General features: G+C 34.8%; 1 protein-coding gene across 1 annotated transcript; it reads left to right on the top strand.

The window, feature by feature from the left end:
• Positions 1–11,719: 11,719 nt before the first annotated feature.
• On the top strand, positions 11,720–13,030 carry LOC145087892 (uncharacterized). The gene is made up of 2 exons (XM_079025995.1): positions 11,720–11,876; positions 12,039–13,030. The coding sequence occupies exons 1-2, from the start codon at positions 11,823–11,825 to the stop codon at positions 12,753–12,755; spliced, it is 771 nt and encodes a 256-aa protein (XP_078882121.1). The 5' UTR covers positions 11,720–11,822; the 3' UTR covers positions 12,756–13,030.
• The last annotated feature ends 5,125 nt before the right edge of the window (positions 13,031–18,155 follow it).

Genomic DNA, 18,155 nt, shown 5'->3' with positions numbered 1-18,155 from the left:
TTATGATTTATCACCAACATTTATGCCTTTGAATGTGTTGTTTTTTATTCGACCTCTAGTAGACTTCATAACTTCCTCCGATACCTACTTTATGTATACTTGTATGGTTCTTTTTCATGGGTTATGGGAATATGTTTATTGAGTTTTTTTAATGAACACTTTCAATCTTTCACTATAGTTTTCTGTATTAAAATTCAATACGGAAATCTATATGTAGTCGGTAAAATATTCTTATATACGGTTTTGTGGTACAAAATTAAAGTTTTAAAACTCCATAAAAATATATACAAAGCCTAACATAAGCTCTAATAGAGGATGCAAGAATGATAGTAGAGAGATCTGATTGCATTTTGTTAAAACTATGTAGTTTTTGATGGTTCTATACCTAATATTAGGCACATAACAACAACATATTCCGCAAGCCCATATGGAAAACTAATTAAAAATAAAATAGATAAAACCTCATAAATGGCCCCTATGGTTTTCCGAAATCTGAGATTTAGTCTGTAAGTTAAAAAAACCTCATGAATGGATCCGATGGTTTAAATTTTTTAACAAACAGTCCCTTACCGACATTAAAACACTTATTTGCCATTTTAATATATTTTCAATTTTCTTTATTTAATCTATTTAAAAAATAATAATAACTTGGGCCCTCTCTCTCCCTCCCTCCCTCCCTCTCTCTCTCTCTCTCTCTCTCTCTCTCTCTCTCTCTCAAAACCGGCACCATAATCCTCCAAACATTTTCCATTCGCTAAATTAAGAACCTACAACTTCTTTAAATTCGAGAAATTGATCATTAATAATTCTCCAGTAATCAAATTCCCTTCAATGTCGATCACTTTAGGACTCTTTAACCACCACATTTCATTAAGAAACTCACGAGTGATTCTTAAATAGAATTAAAAAAGCCTTAAGTTCCAAGAGCTTCCGAATTACAATTGACAATTTCCCACCCAAAAAATTTCCCTTTTTTAAGGTCAAAATGGTGATTACTCAAACAAGAACTCGAATGATCAAAATTACCCCATGGTATCCTCAATTCAGAAACCTTATCATGTGAGTTTCGCGTGACTCGAAACCAAGAACAGTAATAAGGGTATGTGGATTTCTAGCTTGAAAGCATGTTATCAGGATCGACTCTTGACTTTTGATTTCAACCCATCATATATGGGCTGTTTTTGCAAGTTTGTAAACCTATTAGACATTGCAGCAACATTGGTCGTTGTTGGTTGTAACAGTGGTGGTCGATGATGGTTGTAATGGCGGAGTATGAGAATTAGACGACGACGACGTCGATTTTGCTAACCCCTGAAATAAAAGACCATCTGCAAATGAGAATATGGAGATTAACCTTTAAGATCAAAACCACAACACAAAAACTCGGTTGAAATGTAACACCCATAAAATTCGAGCCAAATTAAAACATTTTATCTCATTCAAAACCATTAAGTTCATACATCTTGTTTTCAAAATAGTTTAAACATCAGAGTTTCTCCCAGAACCATATCACATAAATAATAAGACATGATGAGCGATATGATTACGCCTTCGCCTTGCCACGATCTCCGGAAGTACCTGAAACAATACACTGAACTGTAAGCCCGAAAGCTTAGTGAGTTACCCCCAAAATACCAACCACACATAAACATACTCATAACATATCACAAATAGAACAACCATGCACATCGGGTCTACTGTGTGACTGGTCCGCCCGCACCGGGCCTTCAGTCCACCTGGTCCACCCTCCGAGTCTAGCCATGTACATCGAGTCTACAGTGTGATTGGTCCACCCGCACCGGGCCTTCAATCCGCCTGGTCCACTCTCTGAGTCTACAGTATGACTGGTCCGCCCACATCGGGCCTTCAGTCGGCCTGGTCCACCCTCTGAGCCTCGGCACGTCTGGTCTGCCCTCTTGGGGCCTTCAGCCTATCTGGACCGCTCGCTGGGCCTTCGGAATATCCGGTCCGCCCTGGGTATGTTGGCCTACAGCACAAAGCAGGACCCGCCTCAACCCAACCTCCGTCAAACAGCCATGTACACATAAAACAATTAATCACATAACAAATCCTTAACCAGACAAACAGTCTAACAGATCACATAGCATATCAACATCCTAACTAGGATTCCGACCTAACCAGTCACTAGCATAACATCACCCTATATACCGGGTACCGACCTTAACCAAGTCAATAACATAACATTATCCTAAATACCAGGTACTGACCTTAACCAGGTCACTAACATAACACCATCCTAAATACCAGGATGCAGATCTAGCAAAGCAATAACACAACAAACAATACCCGGATTTCCATCCGATAAAGGTCGGCCTTGGTACCGTAGACCCTGTCGATATAGTGAGGATAACTCACTTGCAATTGGCGACTGACGAGATAAGACCAAGCTGCTTTGACCACCGATATGAACTTCACCACAGAACACTACCAAAGAACCAATTCCATAAATACCAGAACTACCAAAATACCCTTGGAAGTCAAACTGGTAAACTCTTGGTCAAAGTCAAAGTCCTCAATCAAAGTCAACCTTCCTGGTTGATTCTACTCACCAAGTCAACCCGTCGACTCGCCGAGTTCCCATTCCTAGAAAACTCTCATAACACAACTTAACTCGCTGAGTCACCCTAAGACTCGCCGAGTCCAACGATCTCTGAGTCCCATCCTGTCCGACTCACTGAGTCGCCGACCGACTCACTTAATCCAAGGCTTTAACCAAAAGAGATTGGGGTACTGCGACCTGACTCGCTGAGTCCAAGAACAGACTCGCCGAGTCCAAGTCAATCTTCAACAGACTCGCCGAGTTGTTCTTCCAAATCGCCGAGTCCTTGCACATGTTCATACAACTCGTCGAGTACACCCATGTGACTCGCCAAGTCTCTCCAGTTCTTAATCCATTCAGAGGCTTTTCGAGTCATGCAGGGGCTCCAATCCATAGATCCACCCTTCTACAATCTAACCCTCACATAAAGTTGCAAACTTTATGTGAAACCAAGGAGATATAGGCCCAAAACACACTAGGGCTTGGGTTTTAGAGAAAGGGGCTTCACCAACAACTCAATGACTGAAACTTTATGACATTATGGACCATCACAAGCCTAGATCTGAAGTAGCAACCTTATATCTAAGCCTCTAACTCGAAATAGCTCTTAATCATACCAAAAATGCCCAAAATCTCACATGATAATAGATCTAGATGCAAAAGAGCCCAAGCAACAGATTATTACCTCCAATATAAGCTCCAACTGAAGTAGATCCCGAATCTATACCCCTCCTTTGCAGCAAAACTCTTGATCTTCAAGCCCCTTTCCCCCAAAATCACTTATCTAGGCTCCAAATTGCTTCCAAGGGCTCTCACTCACGATTTAGGGTTTCTGGATCTCAAAAGGGTAGCAAAGAGGCTGAGGGTGGGTTATAATACGCTTTATATAGGGCACAACCCCTGGGATTAGGGTTTTCTCTCTTCAGCACCAACTCGTCGAGTCCAAGCCGCTGACTCGGCGAGTTGGCCACTTAAACCGCGACAGAATCCCGCTCCTAATCGGCGAGTAAGCGGACCTACTCGTCGAGTCCCTTTCCTAAATTTACACTTTTGGCCCTTCATTGAACATTAGAAATTTGGGGTGTTACATGAAACTTGGATTTTTCGATGTATCTGAAGCTGAAGATGTTGGTGGTAGTTAGACCACCGGTTTGGTTTTTTTTGGGCACTCTGGTCTCGTGGATGATGAAGCCCGATGAACATCTTTGGGTTGATTTTTTCGACAACGATGGTTGTTGTGTTGCTTGATGGGTTTCCTTTTCTTCGATCTAATATGTGAACATGGTGCTCAACTGGATGGGTGGAGAGGTCCGATGGGTGAGAAAGGAAGAAGGGTGGAGCTGGGTTTTGAAGAAGATGATGGTGATGATTGTGTTATGGGTATTAAAACGAGAGGGAGAGAGAGAGAAAGACAGAGAAAAAAGATGTTGGCCCAAGTTATTTAGTTTTTCTTTAAAAAAAATAGATTTAAATAAAGAAAACCAAAAAGATATTAAAAATGGTATATACCTCTTTTTATGTGGGTGAGGGATTATTATTTTAAAAGTTTTGAAACCATATAGATCATCTATGAGATTTTTTAAACTTACGAACTATATATCATATTTTAGAAAACCACATTGATCATTTATGAGGTTTTCTTAATAAAAATACAGATAATGACTTAAAAGAGTAATATATTTTTCGATTTGTACACATTTAGTCATTGAGTTTTTTCGTCTATATTTGTCCCTTCAACTTGTTAACTGTACACATTCAGTTCTTATGACCGACTATTCCAGGTAAGCCGAAAAAATGACTTAATAGGGTAATATATTTTTCATTTTGTATACATTTAGTCATTAATATTTTTTTTGCACATTTTTTCCATATTTTTTGTTGCAAAATAAATCATTGTTGTTTTTGTACACATTCAATACTTATGAATGGTTTCTTTAGGTTTTTTTTATCACGACATCCTACATAGGACAATCATTAATAAGATGTTCAAGACTGTTCATGCTTATTGCCATTGTGGCCTCGTTTGCGTGGTGCTTAGGTCTTGTGTTCCGAACGTCGTAAATTCTTCATACGATCTCATATTTTAATGATCTTTATATCCAAGCGTTCGTATTTGAGTTTACTACAATTTGCGTTTAGATTACTTCCGTTTAAAAGTAATATATTTTTACTTATGATTTTATAAAAAAACGTTCATACATACATTCACAACGAACGCATGTATATAAAGATCGTCAGTAAAAATATATTGCTTTTTTTAACGGTAGTAATCTAAAAAAAAGTTGTAGTAGACTTAAATACGAACAAATGCATATAAAGATCGTTAAAATCTAAGATATTATGAAAAAGTTACGAAGTTCAGAACACAAGACCTAAGCAACCAAACAACTTAGATTATTCCCGTTAAAATATAATATATTTTTACTTACGATTTTATTAAAAAACGTTCATACATATATTCATAAACAACGCATGTGTATAAAGATCATAATTAAAAATATATTACTTTTTAACCAGAGTAATTTAAACAAAAGTTGTAATAAACTTATATACAAACGCATGGATACAAAGATCGTTAAAATCTGAGATCTTATGAAGAAGTTACGACGTTCAAAACACAAAACCTAAACAACAAAGCGACTTAGATTACTCCCGTTAAAAGTAATATATTTTTACTTACGGTTTTATTAAAAAAAACGTTTATACATATATTCATAAAGAACACATGTATACAAAGATCATAAGTAAATATATATTATTTTTTAACGGGAGTAATCTAAATGAAAGTTGTAGTAGACTCAAATACGAACGCGTGAATATATATCGTTAAAATAAGAGATTGTAAGAAAAAGTTGCGCCGTTTACAACACAAAAAATACGAACATATGAATATGAAGATCGTTAAAATCCGAGATCGTATGACAAAGTTACGACGTTCAAAACACAAGATTTAAACGTAACACAAGACCAAAGTAACTAAATAGTTGAAGTTGTAGTGGCCATAAGCATGAATAGTCTTGAACACGTCATTAATGATTGTCTCACGTAGGAAGCTGTGAAAAAAACCGGTCATAAGTGTAAAAAACAATAACTTATTTTGCAACAAAAAAATATTAATGACTAAATGTATAAAAAAAATATTAAGGACTAAATGTGTACAACGAAAAAATATATTACTATATTAAGTTATTTTTTTTCGGGTTTATCTAGAGTGACCAGTCATAACGACAGAATATTTACAGTTAAACAAATCGAAGGAAAAATATAAACGAAAAAAACTTTATGACGAAATATATACAATTGGAAAAATATATTATTCTTGTATGTAATTATCCATAAAATATAACCCCACCCAATTATGTATTCATTCATCGGCTTCAGTGTATTAGTTATAAAATTAAATAATGTCACTACGTTCGTTAAGAGTTTATGAATTGTCTTTTATTAATTTGTTTTGCAACCGTAGAAGGTTCTCGGATGTTGTTCAACCCTTGCTGCTTGCGAATGTTTTGGGTATTATTGTAACCTTTTTGTACTTTTTTTTTTCCTGGGCTCATCTAGCTTCTAGGACTCATTTATATTATAAAATCGTTAGCCGTTTCTTAAAAAAAAAAGTTTTGGGTATTATTAATATTAATACTTCTCACTTTTTAACCTTTGTACGAGACAATGCATTTAGAGTTGATTTAATATAACTAAGATATTGCTAAATTCGATCGCAGTAATTGTTATTCTATTTTCTTTTTCTATTTAAAAATCAATTTAAATATATAATTATTGATAAAAATCTATAAAAAGAATATATGTTATATTAATGATTAGTTTTATGATGGAAAATCAATACCATTACATGATGTCAAAGTCATCCTCACTTCCGCGTTTTGCGCTGGAGAATCTCATCACTTCTTGTGCCTTCTCTTTTCTATTTGTTTGCTTTATTAAATAAACAATAATAAATTAAAAAAAAAAAAAAAAAAAAAAAAAAAAAAAAAAAACTAGTTTCGTTTGTTTAAACATTAAAGATTGATGTTAATTCCTTTTGCAAGTATTATGCCGACAAAGTTACTTAAGATGGGGTTTACACGTACATCTATCTTTAAATAGACTACAGAAGAATTTTGCAATCTTTAATATAATCTCACAACATAGAAAGGTTTTGTTTCCATAACATAACCTATTATCCACTTTTAAAATATCATACCCCTTCACTTGTTTTTTTTGGGCTTTGCTATTCCTAATAAGCTACATCTTTTCACACCTATAGGGGTGCTTAGAGTCGATGAGCATGAAGATCTAGATGGGGAAGATACCGTCAGTATCTTCATAAACAATATTTCTTGGTGTGTGGTACCGCTAAATGTGTTGGATGTGTGGGTTAGACAACTCGTTTTTCAACACTATTGTATGTTCAATACATGCATTTGTATAACATGCATTAAAATTTGTATCGAAAGGAGGGGTGTGAGCGATAAACTCCCTCCAACCTTAAGAACTAGACACTAATGGTTGTGTGAAGTTTCACAACTGAAGTACTTCATTGGCATCCATAAATGTTTTATAAGTAGCCATCTTTAATACCAAAGGTTTACAACCCAACGAGATTTGGTGTTGGCATGGTGCCCTTCAGCTTAAGTGGTTGACTGTTCAAATCGCGTCTAATATAGTGATATGATTTACGAATAGATTAGAAAGTTTTTGTTATCGTTAAAATAAGTGATGAAAGCTATTATTATAGGAAATTCTATGAACGACATTCCAAACTCCATCAAAATCAAAGGTTTAGATAGTGTTTTTTGTTTGATTCATTTGTGGGTGTTGCTTGGTTATAAAATTAACTTTTATACCAACACTTTTTTTGCAGATGTCACAAATGTTATTAAAACTACGAAGTCAAATGACTATCTTAATTAGATACGCTCGTCAAGAGAACACCATGTTACATTGTCACTTTATATATATATATATATATATATATATATATATATATATATATATATATATATATATATAGAGAGAGAGAGAGAGAGAGAGAGAGAGAGAGAGAGAGTCAAGATCAAATAAGAAGGAAATTTTTGGTAGGAAGATATATATATATATATATATATATATATATATATATATATATATATATATATATATATATATATATATATACTAGCCGTTTGTCTGTGTCAAGCGACGAGTGCACATACTTTTCTCATAAATTAGTTTCTAGAGGGGATTAGTTCTTTTGTACAAATAGTTTATCGGACATCCAAATTTCAGTTGTAGTTAATGAGGCATGTCAAAAACCAAAGATAATTTTCTTTTTGTGGTTTGTTCCCTTTAGGTTCAAGTATTCAGTTTTTAGGTTGTACCGAGGAGTCAAGAACCGAATATTAGTTTTCTTTTGGGCATCCAACTTTCTCTCATGGTTTGTACCATGACCCACCTCCTCCACCCTGTTTTACCGAGAACCTTCATCACATACACATACACATTGTCTAAGTGTTTGGAGATGTAATTAAAAATGCTTAGTACCAAAACCGGTTACAACAATTGTTTAAACTTTTGAATCAACATCAGAACCGATTGGAACCTCGCGGTAACGATTAAAACAATTATATAGGAAAAGTTATTTTAAAATAAATGATAAATAAATGTATTTAAAATGGTTTGTTAGTTGATCTATGGGTTTAAAAATATTAATGGACAACATCAATAAACACCATGAAACAATTGATAAATAAGTGCATTCAAAATGGTCAATTAGTTTGTGTATGGGTTTAAAAATACTAATGGACAAAGTTAAGAAACATCTAATATGTTTCAACTTATAAAAATATGCAATCACGGAGTATATTCAATCTTTCCCTCAAACTACCCCTGAAATTCCTGAATTCCTACCCTAACAAATTTCATGGCATCATCAATGCAGAAGTGCTAAGAACTTATTGAATCAAACACTACACACGATCAATCCAAAAAGAACAACATATTAGACCCAAAACATGTGTGTTCGTCCAAATCCCATAAATTAGAGCTCTAATGCCAACTTGTAACGTCTCGATTTTTCATAACAAAATGTTCATTTTTGAAAGATAACATTTGATTCAAACGTCCATTTATTTATGATTAAAGCCATGTTTTAACAATAATTGGTTAGTTATTCAATCAAAGTACAATAGAATATGCAGAAAACTAATACATGACGTCGAAGATCCGAAGAAGTACCTAAAACCATTTGTAATCAACTGGGTAAGCACAAAGCTTAGTGATTTCTCCAAAATTATATATAGCATAATACATATACATGCATAGGACCAATGGCTCACGACCTTTCGCCGATCCACCAATTGGCTCACGACCTTCCGTCGATCAACTAATAATATGTGTATCTAGACTGACAACATGCCTGCCATTTTGTCGTCAACACGAGTCTATAGACTCCTGACATGTCACTGCTCCAACATCAAACCCTCACTTAATAACTCAAGTATAATAACATATAAGCACATAGAAACTATACTTTTAGCTCTACTCAATAACTCAAGTACAATAACATTAAGCACATATATACTATACTTTCTACTCTTCTAGCTCCTATATCCTAACATACATGGATACATACTGTAATACATATTATAGTGAGATAACTCGCCTGGACAATCACTCTGATGACTATCAGCTAGGGTTGAAGGGCGAGCCTACCAACTTATTGTAGTGGATTTAGGAGTCGCTACTATGATGGTTGTTGGTATGATTCCAACTATATTAGTTTATGCTTATGTATTGAGTTTTTCTTTGGATATCTTTTTCACAATGATTGTTGTTTAGTGAATGCATTTTGATTTAGACATTCTTAGGTTTTATGGTACACTACAATATTGGGGTTGAGTTGGATGGTTCAAAGGACCATTTAATTCCACTTCTGATTTAATTCTTAGAATCAAGGTTGGCATTATCCCAATTGGTTTGATTTGGGTCTCTTGATGATGTGTCGACTACGTTTTTAATGATTTGTAAATTCTAAGTGGGAGAGAGTGGAGATTTCGCATTGGGAGATTATTGCACATATCAATCTTCTACTGGATTGCTCAAGTTGAGGGCTTTTGCACGGTTGCACGTCCTACAAAATCCTTCGTTGGTTATGTTATCTATATTGCTATAATTTCCTTCCAGGTAGCCTTAGTTGTAGGTTACGGACGTAATTCCTTAAATTGTAAGGTATTGGTCTTATATAGGGTTCTACGATGTTAAGGAAGCTCAGGTGGAGGATTGTGATAGAGATCTCCTTATCTGCTCTTTCTTGATGGTTCAAATGACAATTCAAAAGCCTGATATGGACAATTTAAGTGTCATAAGTTTTATTTATGCCTTATGTCGGTTTGACCTACTATGGTAAGTGGCTGATGGACCAAGGTGAGCACATGAGTCATTAGTGGTTGACGGATCAGGGTGAGCCTGAGAGTCATTAGTGATTGATAGATCGAGTTAAGCCTGAGAGACATTCGGGGTTGAAGAATCGAGGTAAGTTCGAGGATCTCTAGGCGTCGTTGGATCCTTAGTGTTCTTTCAAACTGGTTGATGGGTAAGTCATGAAGGTGATTTTGAAATTGGATGTATTAGTTGGATCTCGGATCGAAAAGTCTCTAGTACTGATGAGTCTCTCTAAGACTTGGGTGGTACTGTGGTACTCTGAGATGGGTTGCTTCGAGTTGAGGAGAAATGTTGGGTTGTAGGACCTAAAGATTTGCTCGGGTATAGCTGTGTATGGACTTGGGGAAACATGTTGAATGCGCGAATGGGCTGCTCAAATGGATGCTCTACATGATTTTCAGGGTTTAATGATTCCTAAAGCACTCCCACAAGTTTAAGGTGTTTTTGGAAACTTTAAGTTCCACGTTGCGGATCAAGGGTATTTAGAATGGACTTCGGGTGGTTAGTTTTGACTGAATGGCATGTGGGTTTGGATTAACCTTTTTTTGGAATGGTATACCTTGCGTTTGCGATGTTTTCCCAAGGCGGATTTCGAGGATGAAATCCAGTTTAAGTGGGGAAGAATTATAACATCCGTTTTCCGGGTATTATTCTTTCGGGTTTATTATCATAAGTCTTGAAGTTTTTGGGGTTTTGACTGACCGCAACGTGGTGATGGAGAAACACCACAGTGCCTCCACGTCATTTAAGTGGCCAAGCCATGGTAAAGGGTTGGCTACGACATGGTGGCCGCTGGGTTCAAAACCCTAGGTCTTGAGTCTTGGGCCCTATTTAAGCAACTGTATAATATGGGTTTGCTCTCATTATCAACCCCCATTCCCTCAAAAGAAACCCTAGAGTGTGTGTGACTAAAATTTTGGATTTCGGAAAAAAAAACTATGAAATTTCAAGAACAAGTCAGAAATCCTCTGAATAATTCTGGAATTTCGAGAAAAAAAATATTTTTTTTACTTAAATCTAACAAAAAGTTAAACAAACATAGTAAATGTAAAGTCTCTTCCATTAACATGTAAAAGAAGAAAGTTTTACATAGACGTAGCGGGTAAACGAAAAACAAGCTGTGTCGCAACCTCTTTTTGGATGACAAAATAATTTTTTTTAAAACATATAAAGTATTTATATAATATTAGTGGATAAAATTAGACATTTTATTGAAAAACAATGATATTAAACACTTCGAAATAGACATTTCAGATATAAATAATAATATTTTTTCAAAAAAAAAAAGGAAAAATAACCAAAAATAACTTTGGAATTTGAAGATGAAACATGAAATAATTTAAAGATGACACTAAAATAGACCATTTGGAATGAAACATTCTTTGAAAAAAAGTTGAAAAACAAAAAGTAAGAACTCAGGAACATAAACAGTATTCTGGAATGAAACATTTGGAAAAAATGATTATTTTTCAAAAATTTAAAAACATTTGTTATTTTCTCTGAAAACTCATTTATATTGGTTAGTTTAATTATTTTCCAAGTAACAATTAACAAATGCTCCTTTGTAATAAAAAAAATGCTAACAATCATTTATTTCAATTCACACTTAATTTCCTGTAAAGTCTGAATCGGTATATTTATATAATCCAATTTATATGTATTCTTTTTAGGTGTTCAAACTTTACTTTCAACTTAATTTGCTATTAACAACTGGAATTTATTAACCATTTAGTCAGAGTACCAAGGAATATTGGTACCCAAAGGCCAAAAGCAGTCTTTATAAGGCCACTCCAGTTTCATTACACCTATCCCTTCACTCAAAAAGACACATTACATCTGGCTCATGGAAGATCACCGCAACTCTGTTCTTGAATGGCCATACTTGCACAAAGAAAAGGTCACCACTTTAACCCTTTTCACTTGTTCTTCTTTCCCCCTATCTTTACTGCAACTACCCGATCAAGAACCCTAATTTCATTACTTAGAACTAATATTAGATTATAATCAGTTCATAGAACATTGAAACTTGTTGTTCTAATTTGATCTTGGGTTGAAACAGAGTGCAGAGGAGTTGACACAGTCACTTTGGTCGACTACAATGGAGCTTGAAGCAACAAGGATCAGGGTTCAAGAAGAGATCAGAGCAAGAGATGATCAGTTAAATCAACTCAAAGATCTTCTGAATGACGCCATTAAAGAAAGAGATGAAGCTCATAGCAAATACCAATCTCTCCTCCTTGATAATAAATTGCTTCTTCAACAGCAATTTCACCACCACCGCCGGTACACACACCATCAAACCACCACACCTCCGCCACAATCTGGTGTTTCAAGTATTGAAGATGAACCCATCACCAATTGTGGCTTTTCTTCCTCAGACTGTGAAGAAAGCATCGTTTCCTCTCCACCCATCGAAAACCCAGTTCAATTGCGACCGCCGCCGCAGCAGGAACTGCGGTTTCCTGTGGTTCAGCCAAAAGGGTTGCCGGAAAAGGGGAAGTTCTTAGAAGCAATGATGAAAGCAGGGCCTTTGTTACAGAACCTCCTCCTGGCAGGACCACTCCCACATTGGCAGCACCCACCTCCGCCGCTGGACACCTACCATATTCCATCGCCGCCGTTAGTGATCTCAACTCCAACTTCCCACCATCTATCCAATCAAGATTTCTTACGGAGAATTACCAACAATTGCGGGGAGTTTAACACCAAACGAGCGTTTTCTGAAGACTGTGATTCTTCCAGTGAGACCAAATACCAGAGAATTGCCCTAAATTGACTCCTATTACTGCATTCCGCGTTTCTGCTTCATCGCATATACAAAAAAAGATTTGACTTTACAGTCAAATAACAAAATTATTTTTAAAGTTGTTTTTTTTTTTTCTACAAAACGACACCAAGTAGTTAAGAAATTGATCTGGGTATTGTGATGTGAAGGTGTTTGCAGCTGGTCTACCCAATTTGTACATAGGGTTTATATTGAGTAGCATAAATCAAGAAAATGCTTTCAAGCCATTGAGACAAAAATAGAGAAATTGTTTTCGTATTTTAGAACCCTAGTATCTGTTTTTGCTTTTTTGTGATCAAAAGCTAAAGCCTAAAGCTTGCATGTGTTGGAGATGAGAATGTCACGGCTGATTTGGGGGTGTGTCGGTCGGTGAGAGATGGGTTCCACTTGGTAGACCCACAATCAGAATCAAAATCTACTAGAATGTGATTGGATTTGACTTCTACTACCAAATTTAGCATGTATTAAGTTATTAAATACATTAGAGTAAGTAATGGGCCAATACTAAAATAACTAAAAGTGAAAATGACCCTAACGGTAATGCATTATTAATTTTGTATATATTTAGTAAATTTTGTATACAGACAGTGATAAAGCTCTCTTGTTTAAGACTTCTTATTTAACAATGTGTTGCAGGTATATATATTTTATATAATTTGATATTAATAATTTTTTTTATATAATTTACCATTAAACTATGTCTTGGTTATTTTGGGAAAATGACTTAAGAAGTAACCATAAGTTGATTTCGTTCACATTTATTCTTTATTTTTATTGTACGCAATATATCATTGAACTTGTTGTTTGTGTTCATTATAACCGTTTTGACCGGCTATCATCTATCATAGTCGGTCACAAAGGTTATGATGAATACAAACAACAAGTTTGATGGTATACTGCATACAAAAAAGATAGACTAAATGTGAACAAAATCAACTTATGGTTACCATCACGAGTCATTTTTTCTTAAACCAATCAAAACTTTTATTTTTCTTGGTGTTGGTACTATTTGTTCTTAGTTTCGATATTGTCACTAGGTTGCTTACAATTGATTATTACTCATGAGAAATAACTTGTTCACGATGGTATTGTTTTTTATTGTGGAATATTTATAATAAAAAATGATGCTTTGGGTGTTTTTTCTTTTTTGTTAATCAGCATAATATTACAAATAAGTTGTTTTTACAAAGAATTTACTTACGTTCACCCTTGGTATTGTTTGTTATTGTGGAATGATGCTCTGACTTTTTTTTTTTTTTTTGTTAATAAGCATAATATCACCGGGAGCAATTAAATATGCATAATAGAAGTAAACTATATAAATGTTTGTTTGGGTATATTACATTTTCATATTTGATACAAAGATAAATTGGTCATCCAAAAGAAAAATAACAAGTATAAAATTAAATTTAACAGCGGAAAGATCAATTATATAACATTTAAAAACCACATAGACCACCGGTGTAACCCAATGAAGATTATCATGAACTTGATATCTTTTGAAAACCACAAAGACCATTTATGAAAATTTTCTAACTATTGAAAAAAATATGAGAAAATAATAAAAGGGAAATGACTAAGGAGAGTAACAAACTGTTGATTTTATTTACATTTGGTCCTTTTTTTTTGTACGTAATATACCATCTAACTTGTTGTTTGTGTTCACCATAACCCTTTTGATCGGCTATCATGTGATAGTCGGTCAAAAAGGTTATGATGCACACAAATAATAAGTTAGATGGTATATTGCGTACAAAAAAGGAAATGAACCAAATGTGAACAAAATTAACAGATCGTTACCCTCCTGAGTCATTTTCCCAATTTTTTCGCCTAATATCATCCAATACTACTACCGCCGCCCACCTCCTATTGTCACCATCTACCATAAACACCACTTCCATCACCACCAAAACCACCATCTCCATAATTCACCACCACTACCACCAAAAATCTAAAACTAGCTTCAAATTGCAACAAAACCGATTCACTAATCTAATCAATTCAATCCTAAAACTTGATTCAAAAATCCAATCAATTCAAACTCATATTTCAGTAATAAAATTGGTGGCACACGATTCAAGACAAAATCCGAGAGAGGGATGTGGGGGAATGGTGTTTCTCACAAACGCAGAAGGAGAGAAGTAGGGAAAGGTGTGGATGTTGATATAAGATATGTCTACGATAATAAAGGGAAGGGTTGGAGAATTTTTACGGAGACAAGAAGAAGCCGAATGTACATTTTGCTATGTTTCTTGAACATGTAAACCAACTACACATACAATACCTAGTCAAAATGGTATTTCTTAAACAACAGGTATGAGTTTAATGGTTTGTAACATCCCTTAAGGTACGTACCATAATATCATCCGCTTTAGGCCGCATGACATGAAAACTTCCTTAGAGAGTCACCCATCTTGGAACACATTTAACTGTAGAGTTCTCACATGATATGTTGTTTGTATGCCTTTAAAAAGTTCTGGGATAGGGAAGATATCAACACCCTTATAAGCCAATATGCATTTCTCTTACCTAGACGATGTAGGATTCGAGATCCCACCCCGTTCACACCTTACTACAAGGTTCAATGTCCCATTGATGGCATCGATGTGACATCCCCAATTTCACAACAAAAGATTGATTTAGTTATGTTTATTTCATTTAAGAGTATCCTTTTTAAAGAATTATAATGTGGAATTTGTTCCAAATAATGTGAAATATATTACCAAGCATTTCCAAAGAAATGTGTTCCGTTAACTTCGGGATGTCATCGTCAATACAGAAACATAAGCATAATGAAAATATTATAGGCCTTATAATAGTTTATTACACTATGTCCTAAAATTATCCATAAATCACTCAACATCCTTGGGTCTTCGTGACACTACCTGAGATACAAAGAAATTGATTCGGCTAGGCTTAGGAGTCTGGTAAGCACATAGGGTTTTCAACTCACAATAATTAAGTTTTTTAATTATATAATTTACCTGACTACTCATTCTCGTTATTCTCACATATTGATGCTAATATACTGATCTCAGGAGACCTATCCTAAGGATCACCATCATCAATGGGTAGATAATACTGATCGGGGGATTCCTTTAGCAATAATGTGAATAAGGCAACCATAGGGGTGATAAAGTACATCCATGAACTTATAATTCACTATACCTATAGATTGCGAACATGCCAACATTCTACTGGATTGTCTAGAATAGTCTCTGGTCGTTGTCTATACTCTGCTAGACGACTGGTTCATCAATAGTCAAGTTTTCTCATCATTTTCATCACCCATTACTACCTAAGATATGTTATATAAATATATACAAAAATACATATATGATTAACCAAGTAAAATCATATAATTTATCTAACACATATATCAAGTAATTCAGATAATATGCACACATAGCATTCAATCATTTACATACTTTATATCTATGTGTAAGCAGAAAGTAACAACATACTCACTTGTTAAAATGGATGACTGGAAAGTTGGGCAGCGCTTCACTTTAGCACTTGGCTTTTCCATTCATGTGTCCTTGGTTGAATTATTACTAAGTCTTAGTTTATTATTTTCTTACAGCTAATGAATTGTTTAGATTCCTCAATAATCTCAATGTCTACTGATTTATAGCTGATAAGAGACAACCAGGTTGGATCATATCGAAAGTAGGGTCTGTTTGATATACAGAGTACACTGTTTGTAAATCTCACTTTAAACACATCACTAAATCCAGCCTAGACATCATCCCCATAAGTAAATCAATTAGTAATATAATATTGGAATCACTTACAACTCTTATTTATAACTTCATAACAACGACTATGAATTTATATATAAATTAGACTAAAATAAAATAGAGTGTAATTTAACTTACAGAGATTCCTTAGACAAAAGTCTGGAAATTAAACTAGCAGAGCTTCTACTTGATGGGCATTCAGGGGTCATGGGCTTCACCAGAATACTAATAACTAAGTTAAAATGGTTATAAGTAGAAGAATATTGAAAGAGAAAGCTTGTACGGATGAGATATGAGAAACATAAATAGAGGCGGGTATATATACCGAAAAAAAGTTAGGTGCACCGTGCACCCTCCCGGAGCGCATCGCACACTATGCCGGGGGGGGGGGGGTGACATGGCGTTCATCTAGTGGTGGCACATGTCAGCTTTTTGGTGGTTGTCAGATGCACGCCACGCATCTTGTCTGTGCGAGCGGTTGCATGTGGAAAATCGTATTTTCTTCAAATTTTCATATCTTCTTCATACGAGCTCCGTTTTCGATGGATTTTATATCCACGTGTAGCTATCAACGAGATCTACAACTTTCGTTTAGACTCAGTCGGTTAATTTTGAATTTATTTTTAAAAGCTATATTGTTAACAAACTTAGATTGATAAAGCCTGTTAAAAATTCATAACTCTCTCATCTGACGCTCGTTTCCAACTGTCTTTATATCAACATAATCATATTAATGAGATCTTCAATTATTGTTTAGATTGTTTCGGCTAGAAATCAACCGATCTAAAATTCAATTTATGTGTGTGCACTGTTGTACTAAAACTTCGAAAATCATAACTTCCTCATATGAAATCAGATTTAGACGTTCTCTAGATGCACAATCTAGGTTTTACGATAACTATAACTTTTGTTTTGACTATTTATGCTAAGCGATCTAACTCTAATTCACTATTTACAATAGATGTAGCTGTATTGGGTCGAACGCGAAACTTCAACGCAACATAAATTTTTCGTTATAAATCGGATTAGAGTGTTTCTTATATCTCCAGGATCCTCATCACGACTACCTCCTAGTTCATCAATGTTATTCGTCCTAATTATTATTCTATTTTAGACATATTTTATTTTTATTTTATTATATTGTTTTAAGCACGTATGCAACACTTAACTATGTAAATCACATAATACCCAGATAATTATCTTTATTAACTTCAAAAAAGGTTACAATTGTTGACTATTACAATTACACCATTTTATTAATGCCTAGTGAAAAACGCGTGTTTTACAATTCTCTCCCCTTTAGGATGATTATGTCTCGGAATCGTGCATCAGCAAACAATTATGGGTAGTGAATCATTGTGTCACGTTCTATTTCCAGGTGAGGTTCAGCCTAGACGTATGTTTCCATCACACAAGTACTAGTTTAACCATCTGATGTCGTAACTTCTTCGTCTTACGATCAACAATCGCTTCAGGTTCATTAATCAACCGCATATTCTCATCAACCCTTAACTTTGTAAGCGGAATTATATCTGAAACTTCTCTTGAGAACATCCTTAAATAACACTCATGAAAAGTTTTATGAATGCCTTCCAGTTCTTCCGACAATTACAACTTGTAAGCTAGGTTTCCAATTCTAAAGAACTTTAAA

Source organism: Lactuca serriola, chromosome 2 (genome assembly GCF_051521515.1).
Source record: "Lactuca serriola cultivar US96UC23 chromosome 2, Lser_US96UC23_V15, whole genome shotgun sequence".
In the NCBI taxonomy this organism is placed as follows: domain Eukaryota; kingdom Viridiplantae; phylum Streptophyta; class Magnoliopsida; order Asterales; family Asteraceae; genus Lactuca; species Lactuca serriola.
Note: the sequence above shows the minus strand (reverse complement) of the source record. Positions and strands in the feature narration are given on the sequence as shown.

Bases quoted from the DNA above. Each gene is read 5' to 3' on its own strand.
- LOC145087892 (XM_079025995.1), top strand. From the start codon at position 11,823: ATGGAAGATCACCGCAACTCTGTTCTTGAATGGCCATACTTGCACAAA. The intron at 11,877-12,038 runs GTCACCACTTTA...GGGTTGAAACAG, and splicing joins CATACTTGCACAAAGAAAAG to AGTGCAGAGGAGTTGACACA.